The following is a 15,149-nucleotide window of genomic DNA, read 5'->3' on the forward strand; positions in this document are numbered from 1 at the left end:
TCCTCCTTGCCAGAGGGGAGGCCCAGGCGGCGGAACTCCTGCAGGAGTGGGCCCCGCTGCTGGAGGTACGCCGGGCAGGCCAGCAGGAGATGTTCGATCGTCTCCGGCTCCCCGCAGGAGCTGCGACAGCTGCCGGAAGGTGGACGTCCCAATCGGCCTCTCCTGTCCGTCCTACTTTTGTATATGGAGCGAGCCTTGCCTGAATGCTCTGGTTTGTTCGCTCAGTGAGGCCGTTTGCCTGGGGATGAAACGCGGATGTATAATGATGCTGCACACTCGCCGTGGAAAGGTACTTTCGTAGTTCCCGACTGCGAAATGTTGTGGCACGATCTCATACCAATTTCTTTGGCAAGCTATGTCTCCATTCAAACCTGTGTTTCGGAAAATAGACTAAATGAGTGGATCCCAGGGATGGTACGGCCGTCACTTCCACGTATTTGGACAGATAGTCCACAGCTACAATGATGTAGCGGTTTCCAGCACTGGAGGTGGGTAGCGGCCCTATGTAGTCGATGCCAACCGTATTAAAGATGTCTTCGGGTATCTCCACAGGTGTAAACAGTCCAGGCTGGCGCCCCGGCAGTCGCTTAAACTGTTGACACGCTTCGCAGCTAGCAACGTAGGAGCGCACATTGCTTTGCATCTTCGGCCACCAGAAGCGTTCTTGTAGCTTGCGGAGCGTAGCTCGTTGACCAATGTGCCCTCCTTTGGGGGTGTCATGAATGACTCGCAGTATATCTGTGCGAAAACATTTCGGAACGGCCAGGAAATAACGTTCTTCCGAGTGGTCCTTTTGCCACCAACGACGGTACAATACACCATTGCGTATTGCAAACATCGAGTTTGTTTTTGTGCCAATTATGGAAGCAATAATTGTCGCGAAGTCTTTGTCCTCTTGTTGCGCTTTGGGGAAGTCTACTTGGGCAAATAAGATGTGATTTTGCCTGTTTCGTTCCAAACGTTCGAGAGGATTGCGTGATAAGGCATCGGCGATGTTATTCAAGACCCCGACACGATGAAGCACGTCGAAATCATATTCTTGAAACGTGATAATCCACCGGGCAAATTTGTGCTTTAGCTGTTGCTTAGAAAACATCCACGTTAACGCAGAATTATCAGTTACCACGGTAAATCTGCGCCCGAACAGATAGTGTCAGAATTTGTCATCCACGCTCCACACCACTGCCAGACGTTCCAGCTCATTGGAGTGATAGTGGCGCTCGGTGTCGGAGAGTTTTCGGCTGGCATAAGCAACGATGTGTTCGACGCCATCAGGATCGCGTTGCATGAGCACTGCCCCTAGACCGACTTGGCTAGCATCGGTGGGCACTTCAGTGGTCCAGTCATCATTCCAGTGGCTTAATACTCGACAGACAATGAGCTTTTGCTTTATCGTCCGGAAAGCGTTTTCTTGCGCGGCGCCCCACTTAAACTGTGCGTCCTTTTTAAGGAGATCACTCAAGGGAGCTGTGATCGAAGCGAAGTGTGGAATAAACCTCCGCAAAGACGAAGCCCTACCCATAAATGACTGAACCTGTTTCAAGCAGGTTGGTGTGGCATATTCCGACACTGCCGCTATGCGCTCCGGGAGTGGCTGAATTCCGTCAGGGGAAATATTATGTCCAAGGTACGCCATCTTAGACAGACCAAACTGGCACTTCTCGCGGTCTAAGCGAAACCCCACCTCGTAAAGCCTGTACAGCACTTCATCTAAATTGCGAAGGTGGCCATTCTCGGTGGTTCCAACAACCAGGATGTCATCTAAGTAGACCACACAGGCTCGGTTCTTCAGAGACCCTAGAACTGAATTCATCGCGCGCTGAAATGTACTAGGGGCAGTTCGCAGCCCAAACGGCATGCGATTGAATTCATACAAGCCCGATGGAGTGCGAAAGGCTGTCTTGCACTTATCTTCTTCAGCGACGTTGATCTGCCAATAGCCTGCACGTAAGTCGAGCGACGAAAAGAACCTGCAGTGGCGGACTGAGTCAATAGCGTCATCAATGCGGGGTAAGGGGTACGAGTCGGGCGTCGTACACTTGTTTAGCTGCCGGTAATCCACGCAGAAACGCAAGGACCCGTTTTCTTCCGCACGAGCACGACGGGCGCTGCCCACGGACTTGATGAAGGCCTAATTATGCCTGCGGCGAGCATTTCGCGTACTTGATCTGCGAACACGGAGCGCTCCCTCTCAGCGTATCTTCTCAATGGTACGCATATCGGTGAATGGTTCCCTGTCGGCATTCGATGCAGGAACATCTTTGTGCCCGGGAGATCGGCGGTAGTGTCAGCGAACAGCGCTTCATGGCGAGCCAGTATCGAATTTAATGTAAGCGAACGAAGCGGCTCACCTCTCGGCGTTGGCTGGGGCATCGCAGTAGTCTGCGATGCCCCAGCAGACAGTTAACGCAGGCCGGAGCTGTACATGGCCGCGATCGATGGTGAGTTGAATGTCGTCGGACAGTAGAAAATCTGATCAGAGAATCATGTCGGTAGGCAGATCCTCGAAGACGGGAATGGCCGGGAGAAACTTCGTCCCTGCTGTTGTCCTGACATAAACGTCGAGCATGCCCACTGGCATCACACTACCTCCTAGTCAGTGGATAGAAGGCTGCGTCCACGGAGAAATGCTGTCGGGAGCATGACGCCGGTGCAGTGCCGTCCGCTCGGCGCCGGTATCAATGAGTGCGGACAAGTCGCCTATTCCTTCGACATGTACTGGTAACAGTGGAGTTGGGTAGGCCTGGTACTGAATTAGGGACTGCGGCGATTGGGCGGAATTCCTTGGCGTGGTGTCCAAGACGTTCGCAAGAAAAGCAGCCCCTGCGCGCTGAGAGGGGTGCTGACTGTCCGGCCTGCGGCACGCCGAGAGTGAGACGGCGTCAAGTACACTGCTGCAGTTCCGCTGTCTTGTGAGCGAAAACCAGGGATGTGATCTTAGGAGACTGAGAAGACAGGATGGCAGCATGAGTAGAGTCGCACAGTCCGTCAATAACTTACGGGCGCGCAGCTGGAGACGGCCATGTGAGGCCACAGTCGTTGAGGAGTCGGAGCTTATCGTAGACGTAATTGGTGACGTCTTCAGTGGGAGCTTGTTGGCGCGACCACATACGCATGAACTGGTCATCGTATGTGGTTGAGAGCGGGCTGAAGGCAAGCACTAAAGTTGCACTCCATTCGGCCCAAGTTTGGTGATTCCAGCCATCGTATCGATGGCAGGCTTTGGCGGAATCGCGAAGTCGACTCTCAGCAATCGACATTTTGACGTCGTCAGACCAAGAGTGCCGACTGGCCAGAGAATTGATGTTTTGCAGCCAGAGAGTCGGGTTATCGGGAAACCCACGAAATTCCGGAATTTCTGTGAGAGATGGCGGAGGCAGCGCATACGTGCCAACGGTGCAACGACGGAGATGTTGGCGTCTTCGAAGTACCTGGTCATAGCAGCGATTGCCTGTGTGAATACGGCGGGGTCGCTGGAAACAACATTCAAGGTAGGAGTTATGAACTGTGGCGTCGATGCTGAGGTCGCTTGCGGCGCGGTACGGGAAACAAAGCCCAAGGGAGCGTGTACGGCGTCCCTTGGCGCCGAGGTATACTTTCCATATCCAGGGCAGTTTAGTCGCTGACCTGAGCTGTGTTGACGGTTGCAGACAGCTTGCTGGATTGGACAGGAGCGGTAATGAGCTCGGTTGCAGAAGCCAGAGTAGTAGAAGCAGCAGCACGCTGTCCGACTGCAGGTCGTCCAGCAGAGGATCGTTGGTCGGCTGCGCCAGTGTAACGGAATGAGAGACACAGAGACAGCACGCGTTCCTGGGCCAGCTGTTCTATTAGCTGCCAACTTGCTCTTCCTCTACCTCGCTCTTCGCCCAAGCAGCCTAGACACGGTGCCGTACTTCCGCATCACAATATATATATATATATATATATATATATATATATATATATATATATATACAGCAACGTACGTATTGCGACCGTCGAAACGAGTTATGTATCACGCGTGCACCGCCGCAGGATTCCTGTTTTGCACTTCTCTAAGCAAACTCGGCGCCATCTGGCGCTGCCGCCGCGAAGCCTGCGCGTGTCCTCAGAAATGCATGCAGCGCCAGTGCCTGCGGAAGTTGTGAAATGTATCGCGCGGATCGAGCTCCTCCCGCTCTTTTTCTTCTGTACCCGCTTGGCCATATCGTGCCACTGCCTGAGAATTACACGCGTGGCCTCAGAGACAAGGAGCGCGACGGCCCGGTGTCTGCTCATGCTGAGGTTTCCTCCCTGGCTTGCGCATACTCAGTGGCACACACTCAGTGACAAACCTTGGCGAGAGGTTCGTTGAAGAGGTGCAGGTACCCGGCGCATTCATGACGCCGCTCACTAAATTGTTGGCGTGAAAGGCGATCATTGGAAACGTCATTCGAACGATCTTGAGAAAACGTCGTTTTACGCATTGAAGCACAAAAGTAGCTGGAACGCCAATGCGTTACTCCGCAAAGTTCGGGAATTAATACCTCGAAACTGGCGTCATCCTGAGTATTCCTTCCTAGTGGATCCGCCTGGCGAACTCCACGACTCGAATTTGTAAATTACATTATGGGCCATAAGTTAATTAGTTAAAGACCTAATTAGTGAATTTTTGTGAATTAGTCCATTTCAACTTGTTCGTGCCAGTAATGTCCGCCTCTTCGAGTAGACCATCTCATGAACTAGAACTGTGCTCTCTGCCACAGGCAACCTCTAAAATTTTTTGAAAGTGTTCGCTGAAACACTCGGTATGCGACGCCCAGCCATATGCAAAACAGGAACATTGTTTTGCGACGGGGGAGTCCAAGTGAGAGAGAGGGCGATTATGGTGATGAAGAGACGCTATGTTCTGTATCAATTGAGAAAATAGTGTCATTCATTTATTTGCAATGAATGAATTTATTATTTATTTATTTATTTAATTATTTATTTATTTATTTATTTATTTATTTATTTATTTATTATTATTTATTATTTATTTATTTATTAGGAAAAGGGAGGAACAATCATCTGTGGAAGCACGTATTAGCACATTGGAAAAGAAGCGGGGGACAAAAAGTGGGAGAAATAGAGTCCAGGTGGCAAGCGAAATCGCATTTGACGGTCTTTGGCGTGGATAAGCGGGTGTTTGTGAAACCAGATGAATTTCAGTGCAGATGTGTGATGTAGCGAGCAAACCATTGGAGTCACCGCCCAGCACCCATCATTGCAGTAGTGTTGGCGCCCGGAATTCTTGGTAATAAATGTTTCCTGAATACCGAATTTGGCAATTACTTATGCATCGGCCACACATCGTCGCGTATTCCTTAGTCGCAGGCTCTGTGGAAAAAAACATCGCTGGCGCGACAACTTACGACCATACCGGGACTATTGCTGCTACGGTTGCCATAGTCGTGACTTGCGATTGCGGGAATACTATAAACATAGGTTTAATTCACAAGTTACAGAACAGACAGTTTAGAATAGCATTTCTCGCCTTACATACGTTCAACGCAAGCACCTTTGCACCATGCTACGGTGCGCGTCCCTTCAAGAAAGAGTTTAATGTACGCGAACATACGAACATAAACATAAGCCGCCCGTGAAGTTCTACATAAGTCTACGTAGGTTTACACCTCGAACCTCTTCCACTACGTCTCTCCGAATGCGGCATTCTGTAAGAGTGTACTTAGTGGACTGTCCATTTCGGCTGTCAGCTGATTGGCTGCTGCTTCACGTGCAGGAAGGAGACTGGCTGGCACCTTCCTGCACATCAAGCAGCAGCCGATCAGCGACAGCCGAAATAGACAGTTCGCTAATTGAACTCTTACAGAATACCGCCCCAAGGGCCTAGCTGGACGGGCTTCGCACCTCAACTAACTTGATTTACAATCTAATAAACCCACGAGAGAGGAGGTGTCCGCGCACTGACACGAGTGGCACTTCTTTAGTTTATTTTTCAGGGGCATTACCCATTTGTACCAGCGGGTGCTCGGCAGCGGTGGGAATCGAACCCACAACCTCCCGCAGCCGAAGCAGGCGCTCTACTTCTCTGCCTTTCCTCTTTTCTATTTCTTTTTCTCTCTCTCCCCAGAAAGTGCGTGAAGTACCCTAATAATTAATATTTAATAGGGCACCCATTAATAAAATCACGCTAACGCCTTAATAAAATCATGCCTGAGGATGCCTACCCCAATTGCCACGTATTGATGACGTCTTTGTTTCATCATAGCTAATCCAAGCTCATATAGCTAGCATAGCCATCTAGCATAGCTATCGTAGCTCATAGCTAGTGCCGAGACTTCACATCATAGCTAGCGCAGAGACGGCGCTAAAGACAAAGTTGATCCTTAACAAAGACGGTCTGACGGGACCAGCTGGGGTCAGTTCTCACGGCCATCTTGCTTTATGCATTCTTGTGCGATTTTGTACTCGTGATTCCTTCATTATTTACGCAACGTGACAATCTAATCCGTGCCTTCTCACCTTCGCTCGCGTCCCAAAAGTGACAATTCCCACTTGCCCACGAATGACAGATGGCCGGCTGATACGCACGTCGTACGCATGTCACCTTTGGCGATATGCAAGGCTTTGATGATTCATTTTAGTAGATGAATGGGATTTCAATACATTGTACTTCCTCGATATAGTGCTAAGCAACGAAACCTCGAACCAAGCCGGTATATGCGCAAAAGAGCGCTGTTATAGAGTATAGTTCCCTTCTGTTTTCAAATCATCTTTCATTAGCACAGCAAGCTCTTTGTCCAATGATGGGGGTAAACATCTACCATATTATCCAACAGTGCCACTTAACAAAAATTAAAAAAAGCAGTTTCGTCCGAAAGACGAAGCATCGAATGCGATAGCAAATTAGTAGATAGCTATAGGCAGTAAGGATACCAGTGTTATCGGCCGTCTAAAGTTCTAAATATTCGCTTACTAACTAAATAAACAAGCACGGTGTCATGCGCGCACAGGTAAACATGAACACGTCTCGCTCAATGACCGCGGAAACGCGTCAAAACGCTGGAGTGAGAAAGCGCGCCAGCGGCAGCGAGCAAATTCATCTTCGCGCTGGCTCTCGCTTCAACGTGAACTAAACGTCGAAAGCACAGCGCATACGAAGCTACCGGCACTCGGCGCATGCACTTTGTCCCCATCGCAGATCACTTTGAAGATGAGGCCCCCGCGGGCACACATTTCGCCCACATCGCAGATTGCTTTCCAGATACGGCGCCCGCGCGGCAGCTCTGTGCATGAGCAGCAGCCGCGGGAGCAGAACGCACCCGCCCGTCTCCGTCACCTCCTCCCCGTGTCTCGCGTGCGAATGAAGACCGCGCGCTTCCGGCCGCCTTTCTCCCTCGCATGCACGAGATTGAGCTGCGGTTGCCGGCTTACCCGCGCACGCTTTCACTCGTACACGCAGGGAAAGCGCGCGGCGACGATTGTATCGCCGTTTAAATTTATACGGAACCTCACAGTGACGATGACGGCAAAAATGCACTTGGAGAGTTCATATAATTGTTATCGCAATAATATGCTGAACCTTGCAATAATGGGCATTACGTAGACCCGTACTTTATATCAGGCTGTGGTATAGCTTGGCACATACGTTTTACAAATCTGCTGCGCATATGATATGCCACTTTCAAGCGATACCGGCTGCTTACATTATTGATGTTGTGTTATCTTGGGCGCCTAAGCTGTTCTGTTTTTCAGCATGCTGTGTTTCGCAGCGATTGCCTACTCAGCTAACGAACTTCTGTGTTGTACTGTGTAACCCAAGCACATGGTAGTTTACACTTTGCAGGTTAACAACCTTGTTGTGCAAAGCGTTGTGTTCGTTTTCCGCGGTAACATGAAAATTCAATGCTGCTTTTTGCTATTTTTGATGGCCCATAATCGCACATAGGCAATGGCTTCTCGTATCTTGGACCATGCATCCAACAGACATGGTCTGGCATAGTTATTATGATTATCTGAAAAATTGTAATGGAGTTCATTCTAACACAGAAGTTTGCTACAACATAATACTCATCACTGAAATAAAAGCAAGTTTTTCTAGTGTATTTGCTTGTCGCTATTCCATGACAACCAAATGTCTTCAAACTATACTGCTCAAGAAGCAGCCGAAGTAATCCAGACATGCCACGTGTATCAGCCAGTCTCACAGGTGTAACTTGTCATCTTTGGAAGACCATCGTGAAAGGCCGTAGGGTTTAGATTTAGGCAGTCAAATGTTTTCTTGGCTTATTTGTTGTAATAAACAATGTTTTAAAGCAATATATTTTAAAATAAAACGTACTTGCGAATGCAGCCATATATTACGGGTACTTTCTTGTCTCTTCTGTGTGTTTTCTTTCTGTGCAGGGCTGCTTCGTTATATTGCTGCTCTGATCTTTCTTCACCCCCCCCCCCCCGCCCCCGCCACACTCATTTCCCGTTGTCAACTTCGTCACTCAGGAGGTGTTCTCTATGTCTGTAGCTAATTTTATCCAAGCTAACACAGCACTTTTTACAGACGAGTGTGCTGCAAGCAATGCAAGCTGCAATAACGAGACCATAATCACTGTGGATGACCTCCGACGCTTTGGCCTGCCCAAGCTCAACAAGATGGTGCGCGACTACTACGAGAGTGGTGCGGACCAGGAGCAGACACTGCGAGAAAACGTAGAAGCCTTCAAGAGGTCTGTTTCAAAGCAGCTGTGTTGGCCGATTATGAAATCTTACTTAAACAAATGTTACCATGCAGTATCCCCATTGTGACTTTCGCTACCAGACGAACGCTCTGATAATGCTCTTCGTCATTGCACTGAGAGCCAATTTCTTCCGAAAATGCCACGTGTGAGCCTATGCCGCATTATCGCCCATGCTTTCCGCGTTATTTAGAGTGTCGTAGTGTATAGTGTCGTAGTGTCGTTATTTATAGTGTCGTAGTGTCGTTGGTAGCAACTATTCTATGTTATGGCCTTCCGCAAGTTGATAAATAAGTAAATATGTATCGTAAAGCAATTCAAACTCATTTTTGCACTTCAGGCACACTTGTAATCGGCGGGAGAGGATAATAGCGCCGATACGTTCCATGTCACCAACTTTCTTAGCCTATATACAATGTAGTCTAATATACTAACAGTTCGCGCAAATCACTCACAGTTACCGTAATTGGAAAAGACGCTTGCGAATTACAAATAATGGTTCTGAACGGCGCCAACGTTATGCGATAATAAAAAAAGTTCGTCGGCCCTTCCCCTTCCGGAAATAGGGGGACGCGCGAAGCCTGTCGTACCCGCCAAATTGGGTGTCGCGTTATCTGGCGTCGGGGTTCGCTGCCCTTCGTTTACGCTGGGCGTCGGTAAGACGGGCTTTTAACGTGGGATTCGCTGCCTGCCGCTGCCACCGAGCCTGGGCTTGGGCTGCCTTGAACGCAGGATCCGCACGGCGGGCGCGAACCTGCTCCCGGCGACGTTGACGCCGTTTCTCGTCGAAAGCGGCCTGTTCCGCCGCCGACCGAACGACACGAGCTTTCCCATCCGTTTGCAGAGCGTGCACTTTTATTAAAAAGAGACCCGACGCAACGCGCGCGAAACCATGTCGTTCCCTAGGCCTTCTCCCGGCGGGCGCCCGCTCCTGATTGGGTGCTGCCGTCACGCGTTATGGGCGCGCGCCTCACGTGCTTAGCCAGCAGTCTATTCTTAGACTTTCCCGCCGTTTTCCTTCGCTTGGCAATTATATGGACACTTCAACCGGATTTCTGCCGTCGGCGTCGCCGTTGCCGTCGCCGTGAGGTTCCCTACAGATAAAATCTTCGCCGCGCGCCGTATGCCCGAGCGGAAGCGTGCGGGGACGCGCGTTATCACGGAGAGAGAACGCACTCAATCTCCCACGCGCAAGCAAGGAAGCGGGAAGCCAGCGCCGGAGGGAGCGGGGGGGGGGGGGGGGGCGCACTTCTACTCCGCCAACAACCGCGCTCGTCGCTCGCTCGCACCGTCGCTTATCTCCACACGGCTCTGACCTTTCTGCGCCGTGCATTCGCCGCTCAGTTTCCGTTGAAGCGATAGACCGCACGTACCTTCGCCCGTTGCTGCGGCGTATGCGCTTGCTGCCAGCGTTTTGACAGTCGTTGTCTGCAGTCATTCAGTGTGATCTATTCATGTTTGTGCGCGCTCACACAACGCTTGTTCATTCAGTTAGTAATAGTCGGGCCACATTTTCCAACGCACGCATGTAATGCTGCCCGGATCAGGTGTGTCCCTTCGCACGCGCTGCCCATGGGAAGCGCTTCTCATCAACACCACCGTTTCACACGCGCCTTCTCGTGGTCATCGAGTCTCTCTTCATGTCGGTCTACTTACGCCGCAGCACACCTGCTTACTTAATCAGCTCATGTTTACTACAATTCATATTGCTACCAAAGCTCACCTTACTTCGTATGACATTGCTGTGTTGCTATCGCATTCATTGCTTCGCCCTTAGGGCGAAACTGTGACATTTTTTTCTTGCGGTCACACCTAGAACGGCTGATGGCACCGACACTTGTAAGGCAATACAAGCTTCGCTTGAAAAAAGTGGTACACCCAAGACCACGACGTCCGCGCGAAGCAAGCGGCCTTTCCTAAGTTTATTGCGTTATGTTGCGGTGAAGAGACGTGTGCATTGTGTGAAATCACGCATGCAGCAGGAATTAATTGCGCCGTCCTGCTCGTGCGGGTGCCTTACTATTAACCATCCACGATTTCTTGGAGGAATGACGAGCTACGTATTTAAGTTACGTAGTTCAGGTACGTACGTATTTAGGTCACTTTTGCAGCTGTTAAGGTACTTAAAATGGTTTGGAACAAACGAAAATTTTTAAAACTATTTTATGAAAACGAAAATACCTCTAGAATAAATGCTTCATGATACCTCTAAGATACCTTCGATGCAGAAAAAAAATATTTAGAAAAGAATTTTCAATTGTTTGTAGAATCAAAAGGCAGGCGCTTGGTCATTCAAGGCAAATATATTGAAAGGCTTGCGAGTGCGTCATGTCTTGAAATCAAGCTTGCAGAAAGTATCGCTCTATGACTCGTGAAAAACACCATCCAAACTTATTTGAGATGTCGGAATCTGTAGAGACATGATTTATAGGCACACAAATTTACGCCCAACACAAGCACCTAATTCTCATGTCAGACACTACAGGGGCTGAAATAGGCAATATAAGTTGTTCACACTCCATTACCTGTTTTATGTACTTAACGTGTGTGGTACATTTTCACGGTAAGATAAATGAAGCAGCCTTCCCTTGTGAGGTGTGAAAGGCGGCAACCAGATTTTGCAGGCCATCACAATGATTTACGGTACTGCGTGTGTGTGTTTGTGTGTGTGTGTGTGTGTGTGCGTGCGTGCGTGCGTGCGTGCGTGTGTGCGTGCGTGTGTGTGTGTTTGTGTGTGTGTGTGTGTGTGTGTGTGTGTGTGTCATATTGTCACACACGTCATATCGCCGAAAAAGCGTGACATGTCGCATACACGGAGGCCGAATCATTGCATCTATTTTCCTATAATCATCTGTTGAGAAGGCGTAGTTCTTTTTGCCTCAGGTGCAGCGATTGCACACTCATGCACGAGTAAATAAGGTTTGTAATCTGAGCAGATTTCAAATTTTCCCTCTCCAGCCTACGCATGCTCTATCGATAACCAGTTTGCTGAAACACTTGGGTGCAGCCACATGCCTTGGTATGCGCGGGTAAATGCGCACCACCTCTTCAAGCCTTCAAAGAAGTTGCGGGCTCCCTGAGTTTATCGTTGAGAAATCGCCCCGTTGGACAGATGTATACGCTGCCGCATGGTAGCTAGATTTGGTACACTCCTGACAAGCAAAAGAGTACTTGGCGTACCTTTTCCCGCGTATGACATTTTTCTATTGATTACCTGCAAGGGCGCACAATTTGGACAGCTTGCAAGGCACCGTAAACACGAGATCCACTCTATGTTTCTGCCCTGTGATTTCTAAGTAGTCTTGTGTGCTATGAGCACACTGGCATCAGTACATAATTCCTTGGTTGGTCTTTTGGGGCGCTAGGCACGCTAGGTCCCTGTTTGAGCTCTTTAAGCAAGGAACAACTAAGCGGTACGAGCACATTGGAGGGTAAGCCCGAGCTGGTGAGGCGCAAAACTAGATGTTGAAAGCTACGGCCAAATTTGTGCATACAGGACTTTTGCGAGGCTGAGGTGAGATATTAATTAACAATCCCTGGTTTCATCAGCATTAAGGGGAGAGTCCTATGGCAGGATGCCTTTTTTAGGCAACGGCATATCCTTCTTTCTTCTTTCTGGGGTTTTACGTGACAAAACCAATTCTGATTATGAGTCACGCCGTAGTGGAGCTGCTCCGGATTAATTGTGACCACCTGGGATTCTTTACCGCAAGCACACGGGCGTTTTTGCATTTCGCCTCCATCGAAATGGGGCCGCCACGGCTGGGATTCGATCCCGCGACCTCTTGCTCAGCAGCCCAACGCCTTAGCCACTGAGCCACCGCGGCGGGTGGCATATACTCCGCGGAACAACTGACGTCCTGATTAAAATACAAAGGTAGATCCAAGAACCGAAGACATCCGTTCTTCGGAAGTTCAAGGGCAAAAGATAGCGAGTGGAACAGCTGGTAACACATTGTAAGATACTCTTAGGTACAATTGTTGCGTTAGTCGGATATCTGGTTAAAGTTATAAGAAAGTCATCCAGGTATCTCACTGTTTCAAGAACACATGCCCTGCCAAGTTCAGGCACCCGCTGGCTGTCAAAACCTGCTAAAACATTTTCGCACAGAACGGGAGCTACACAAGAGCACATACAAATCCATTTTTTGAAGGTTTGACTTTCAAAACTAACAATAGTAGAGCACAGGTAGAAATTAAATAACTCCAGAAAATTTTCGAAATTCATCAAACAAGTTTTCTGAAAGCCTACAGCTCCATGAGAGTAGATCAAATCGTGTACATCAGCAAACAAGCTCATCGTGAGGAATCGAACAAAATCTTCAAATTACTCAGACAGAGCGTAGTTGGATCCAGGTATGCCTTACACCCGTACCTGCACATGACACTACGAGGTACTGACCTTGAAAGGGTCTTCGGGCACAAGATTCTTCAGTTGACATTGCAGGAAGGAGCTAACGTTATATTGCCGACTGGCTCGCTCGGTCACTATTGCACGAAGAGGACGATGTTCTTTGTGTGTTTTTGCAGCAAAGAACACATTAATGACATCTGCCTTGTTGGACTTCATTGCAAAGAGCGTCCAGCTTCATTTCGGTGAGGAGAGCGGCAGCCATCCACTTGACCTTGGCGGGAGTTGCTTTCAATGGTTTGAAGATCCTCTCGGTGACCGAAAGCAGCCTTCACCTTCAACATTTCCTTAGGACGATCAGCGAAGACTCCTTCCCCGTCAAAAGACTTCAACGCCAGGTCTCAGTTCATGAAGAAATGCGCCACCCTTTGTAGAACCACATGGTTTTCCACAACCCTTTGTTGCCTTTGATCAATGGCTGCTACACCCTCCAAAAGGCACTGCTCTCTTTCTTGACGCGGGGCTTTTCCAGCAATCTTATGGACGGTGGCCAAGATTTCTTCTTTTGGACTGATGTTTCCAAGCTGCATTTCGGCCCTTCCTCTGAAACACGTTGCACAAAACTTGGAATTGATGCACCACCCAGCACCACCGGAGGACGAATTCCAGAATTCCTTTTTCGCCACTTGGTAAGTGGAGTAAACGTGACCCCGCAGAAATTCTCTAGCAGCTGCGGTTGATTTTTGTTTATGTTTAAACAATGAAAGTTGACATTCTATCTTCGAATTATTCATTCCATATTACAATGTTCATTCTTCTTAAAATGAACATTCAATAGAACTATGTCATTTAACTAGCCGTCTATCTATTTTTGTCCGTCTCTTACCGTTTTCTCCGACCCACTGCAAGATCGGTCACTGGGTAGTCCATGGCCTAAAATCCTCCGTGCTTTCAGATTAATCTGCTTTTGGATCAAATCGAACCTGCGAATCGAACGCGCGCCGCGAGCGAACCTCATGGTGGCGCCACCAGATGGCCCAGCGTGTTCGGAGGACAACGTGAGAGAGGCGCCTGGTTGCATAAACTCCCCATTCATGGCCCGTTTCGGCGGTGGCAAAACGATGTGTCCTTACATTGCTTCAAAGCTAATCGCATTAACGTTGACATGAATCGCGCGATGGGCTCTGCGGAATTTTTGAGTCGAGGACAACGATTCAAACTAGGTTGCAGCGCACGGCAAGCATGGAATTAGTGAGCCATCGCAGGTTCCTTCAGCAGACGAAATGGACAAGGAACTGAACCAGCTGTCAGGCTTTCCTGAAAATTCTCTACAGTGTGCCTCGAAATTCTGCCTTTCTCTCTCGTTGACGTAGCGGTGGAAAAGTCGCGCCCTCGCATATTGTGGAACGCAACCGCATCTCTAGCAGTTATCCGCAAGAAGTATTTCGATTATGTGCACCTTCAGAGTGGTACAATGTTCCTTGAGCATCATTGAGACATCGTCCCGTTTGCACAATAGAGATGAGGGGTGCTATGCAGTATGCGCTGAGTTTGGCGAAACTCGGAATCTTTACGAGCTCTGGCGACGCCCCAAGATGAAAGAACAAATGGTAACAAGACAAAGTTTGTCCGTCGGCACGCCTCCAGTTTCATTGGTTTATCTAGATTCACTCTGGGTGGCTATCAACCCTTGGGCGTTGCCATTCGGGCGGTCGACAAACTGGGGCTCACGCGATCATACGGTCGCTTCATGGTCGTGCCTTCTTTCACTTGTTTGTCGTTCCACCGAGTGCATTACAGGCACAAGCAAGTTATAAAATAAAAGCATTTAGTACAATAATATTAGTCACATTAATGTAGGTTATAAGCATTTTAAAGTTTACAAGATATACACTGAATATGTATTAGACTGATTTGTAGTTTAATGCGTTTCGCGTTATACCACGAGGGGATGCTCGTCCTCTCTTTTTTCTCTGGATTCGACTGGCGCGGCTCGCTGCGTACTTGCGCTAGCATTTCCGAGCACCGATTGGTGTGCGCTTGGTTTTCTCACTGGGGTTTCAACAGATTGCGCGTTGCTCTTGCCCTTTCCACTGGATTGGATT

The 15,149-nt window shown here is 49.0% G+C and overlaps 1 protein-coding gene across 1 annotated transcript in view; it reads left to right on the forward strand.

Annotated features, from left to right (window-relative positions):
* LOC119440067 (uncharacterized) overlaps positions 1–15,149 on the forward strand; it is a 49,794-nt gene that overhangs the window by 6,734 nt on the left and 27,911 nt on the right. Inside the window, exon 2 of the mRNA XM_037705010.2 lies at positions 8,519–8,684. Within this exon, the coding sequence (XP_037560938.1) occupies positions 8,519–8,684 (166 nt within the window). The remainder of the gene's footprint in view (positions 1–8,518; positions 8,685–15,149) is intronic.

This window comes from Dermacentor silvarum, chromosome 2 (assembly GCF_013339745.2).
Source record: "Dermacentor silvarum isolate Dsil-2018 chromosome 2, BIME_Dsil_1.4, whole genome shotgun sequence".
NCBI classification, from domain to species: domain Eukaryota; kingdom Metazoa; phylum Arthropoda; class Arachnida; order Ixodida; family Ixodidae; genus Dermacentor; species Dermacentor silvarum.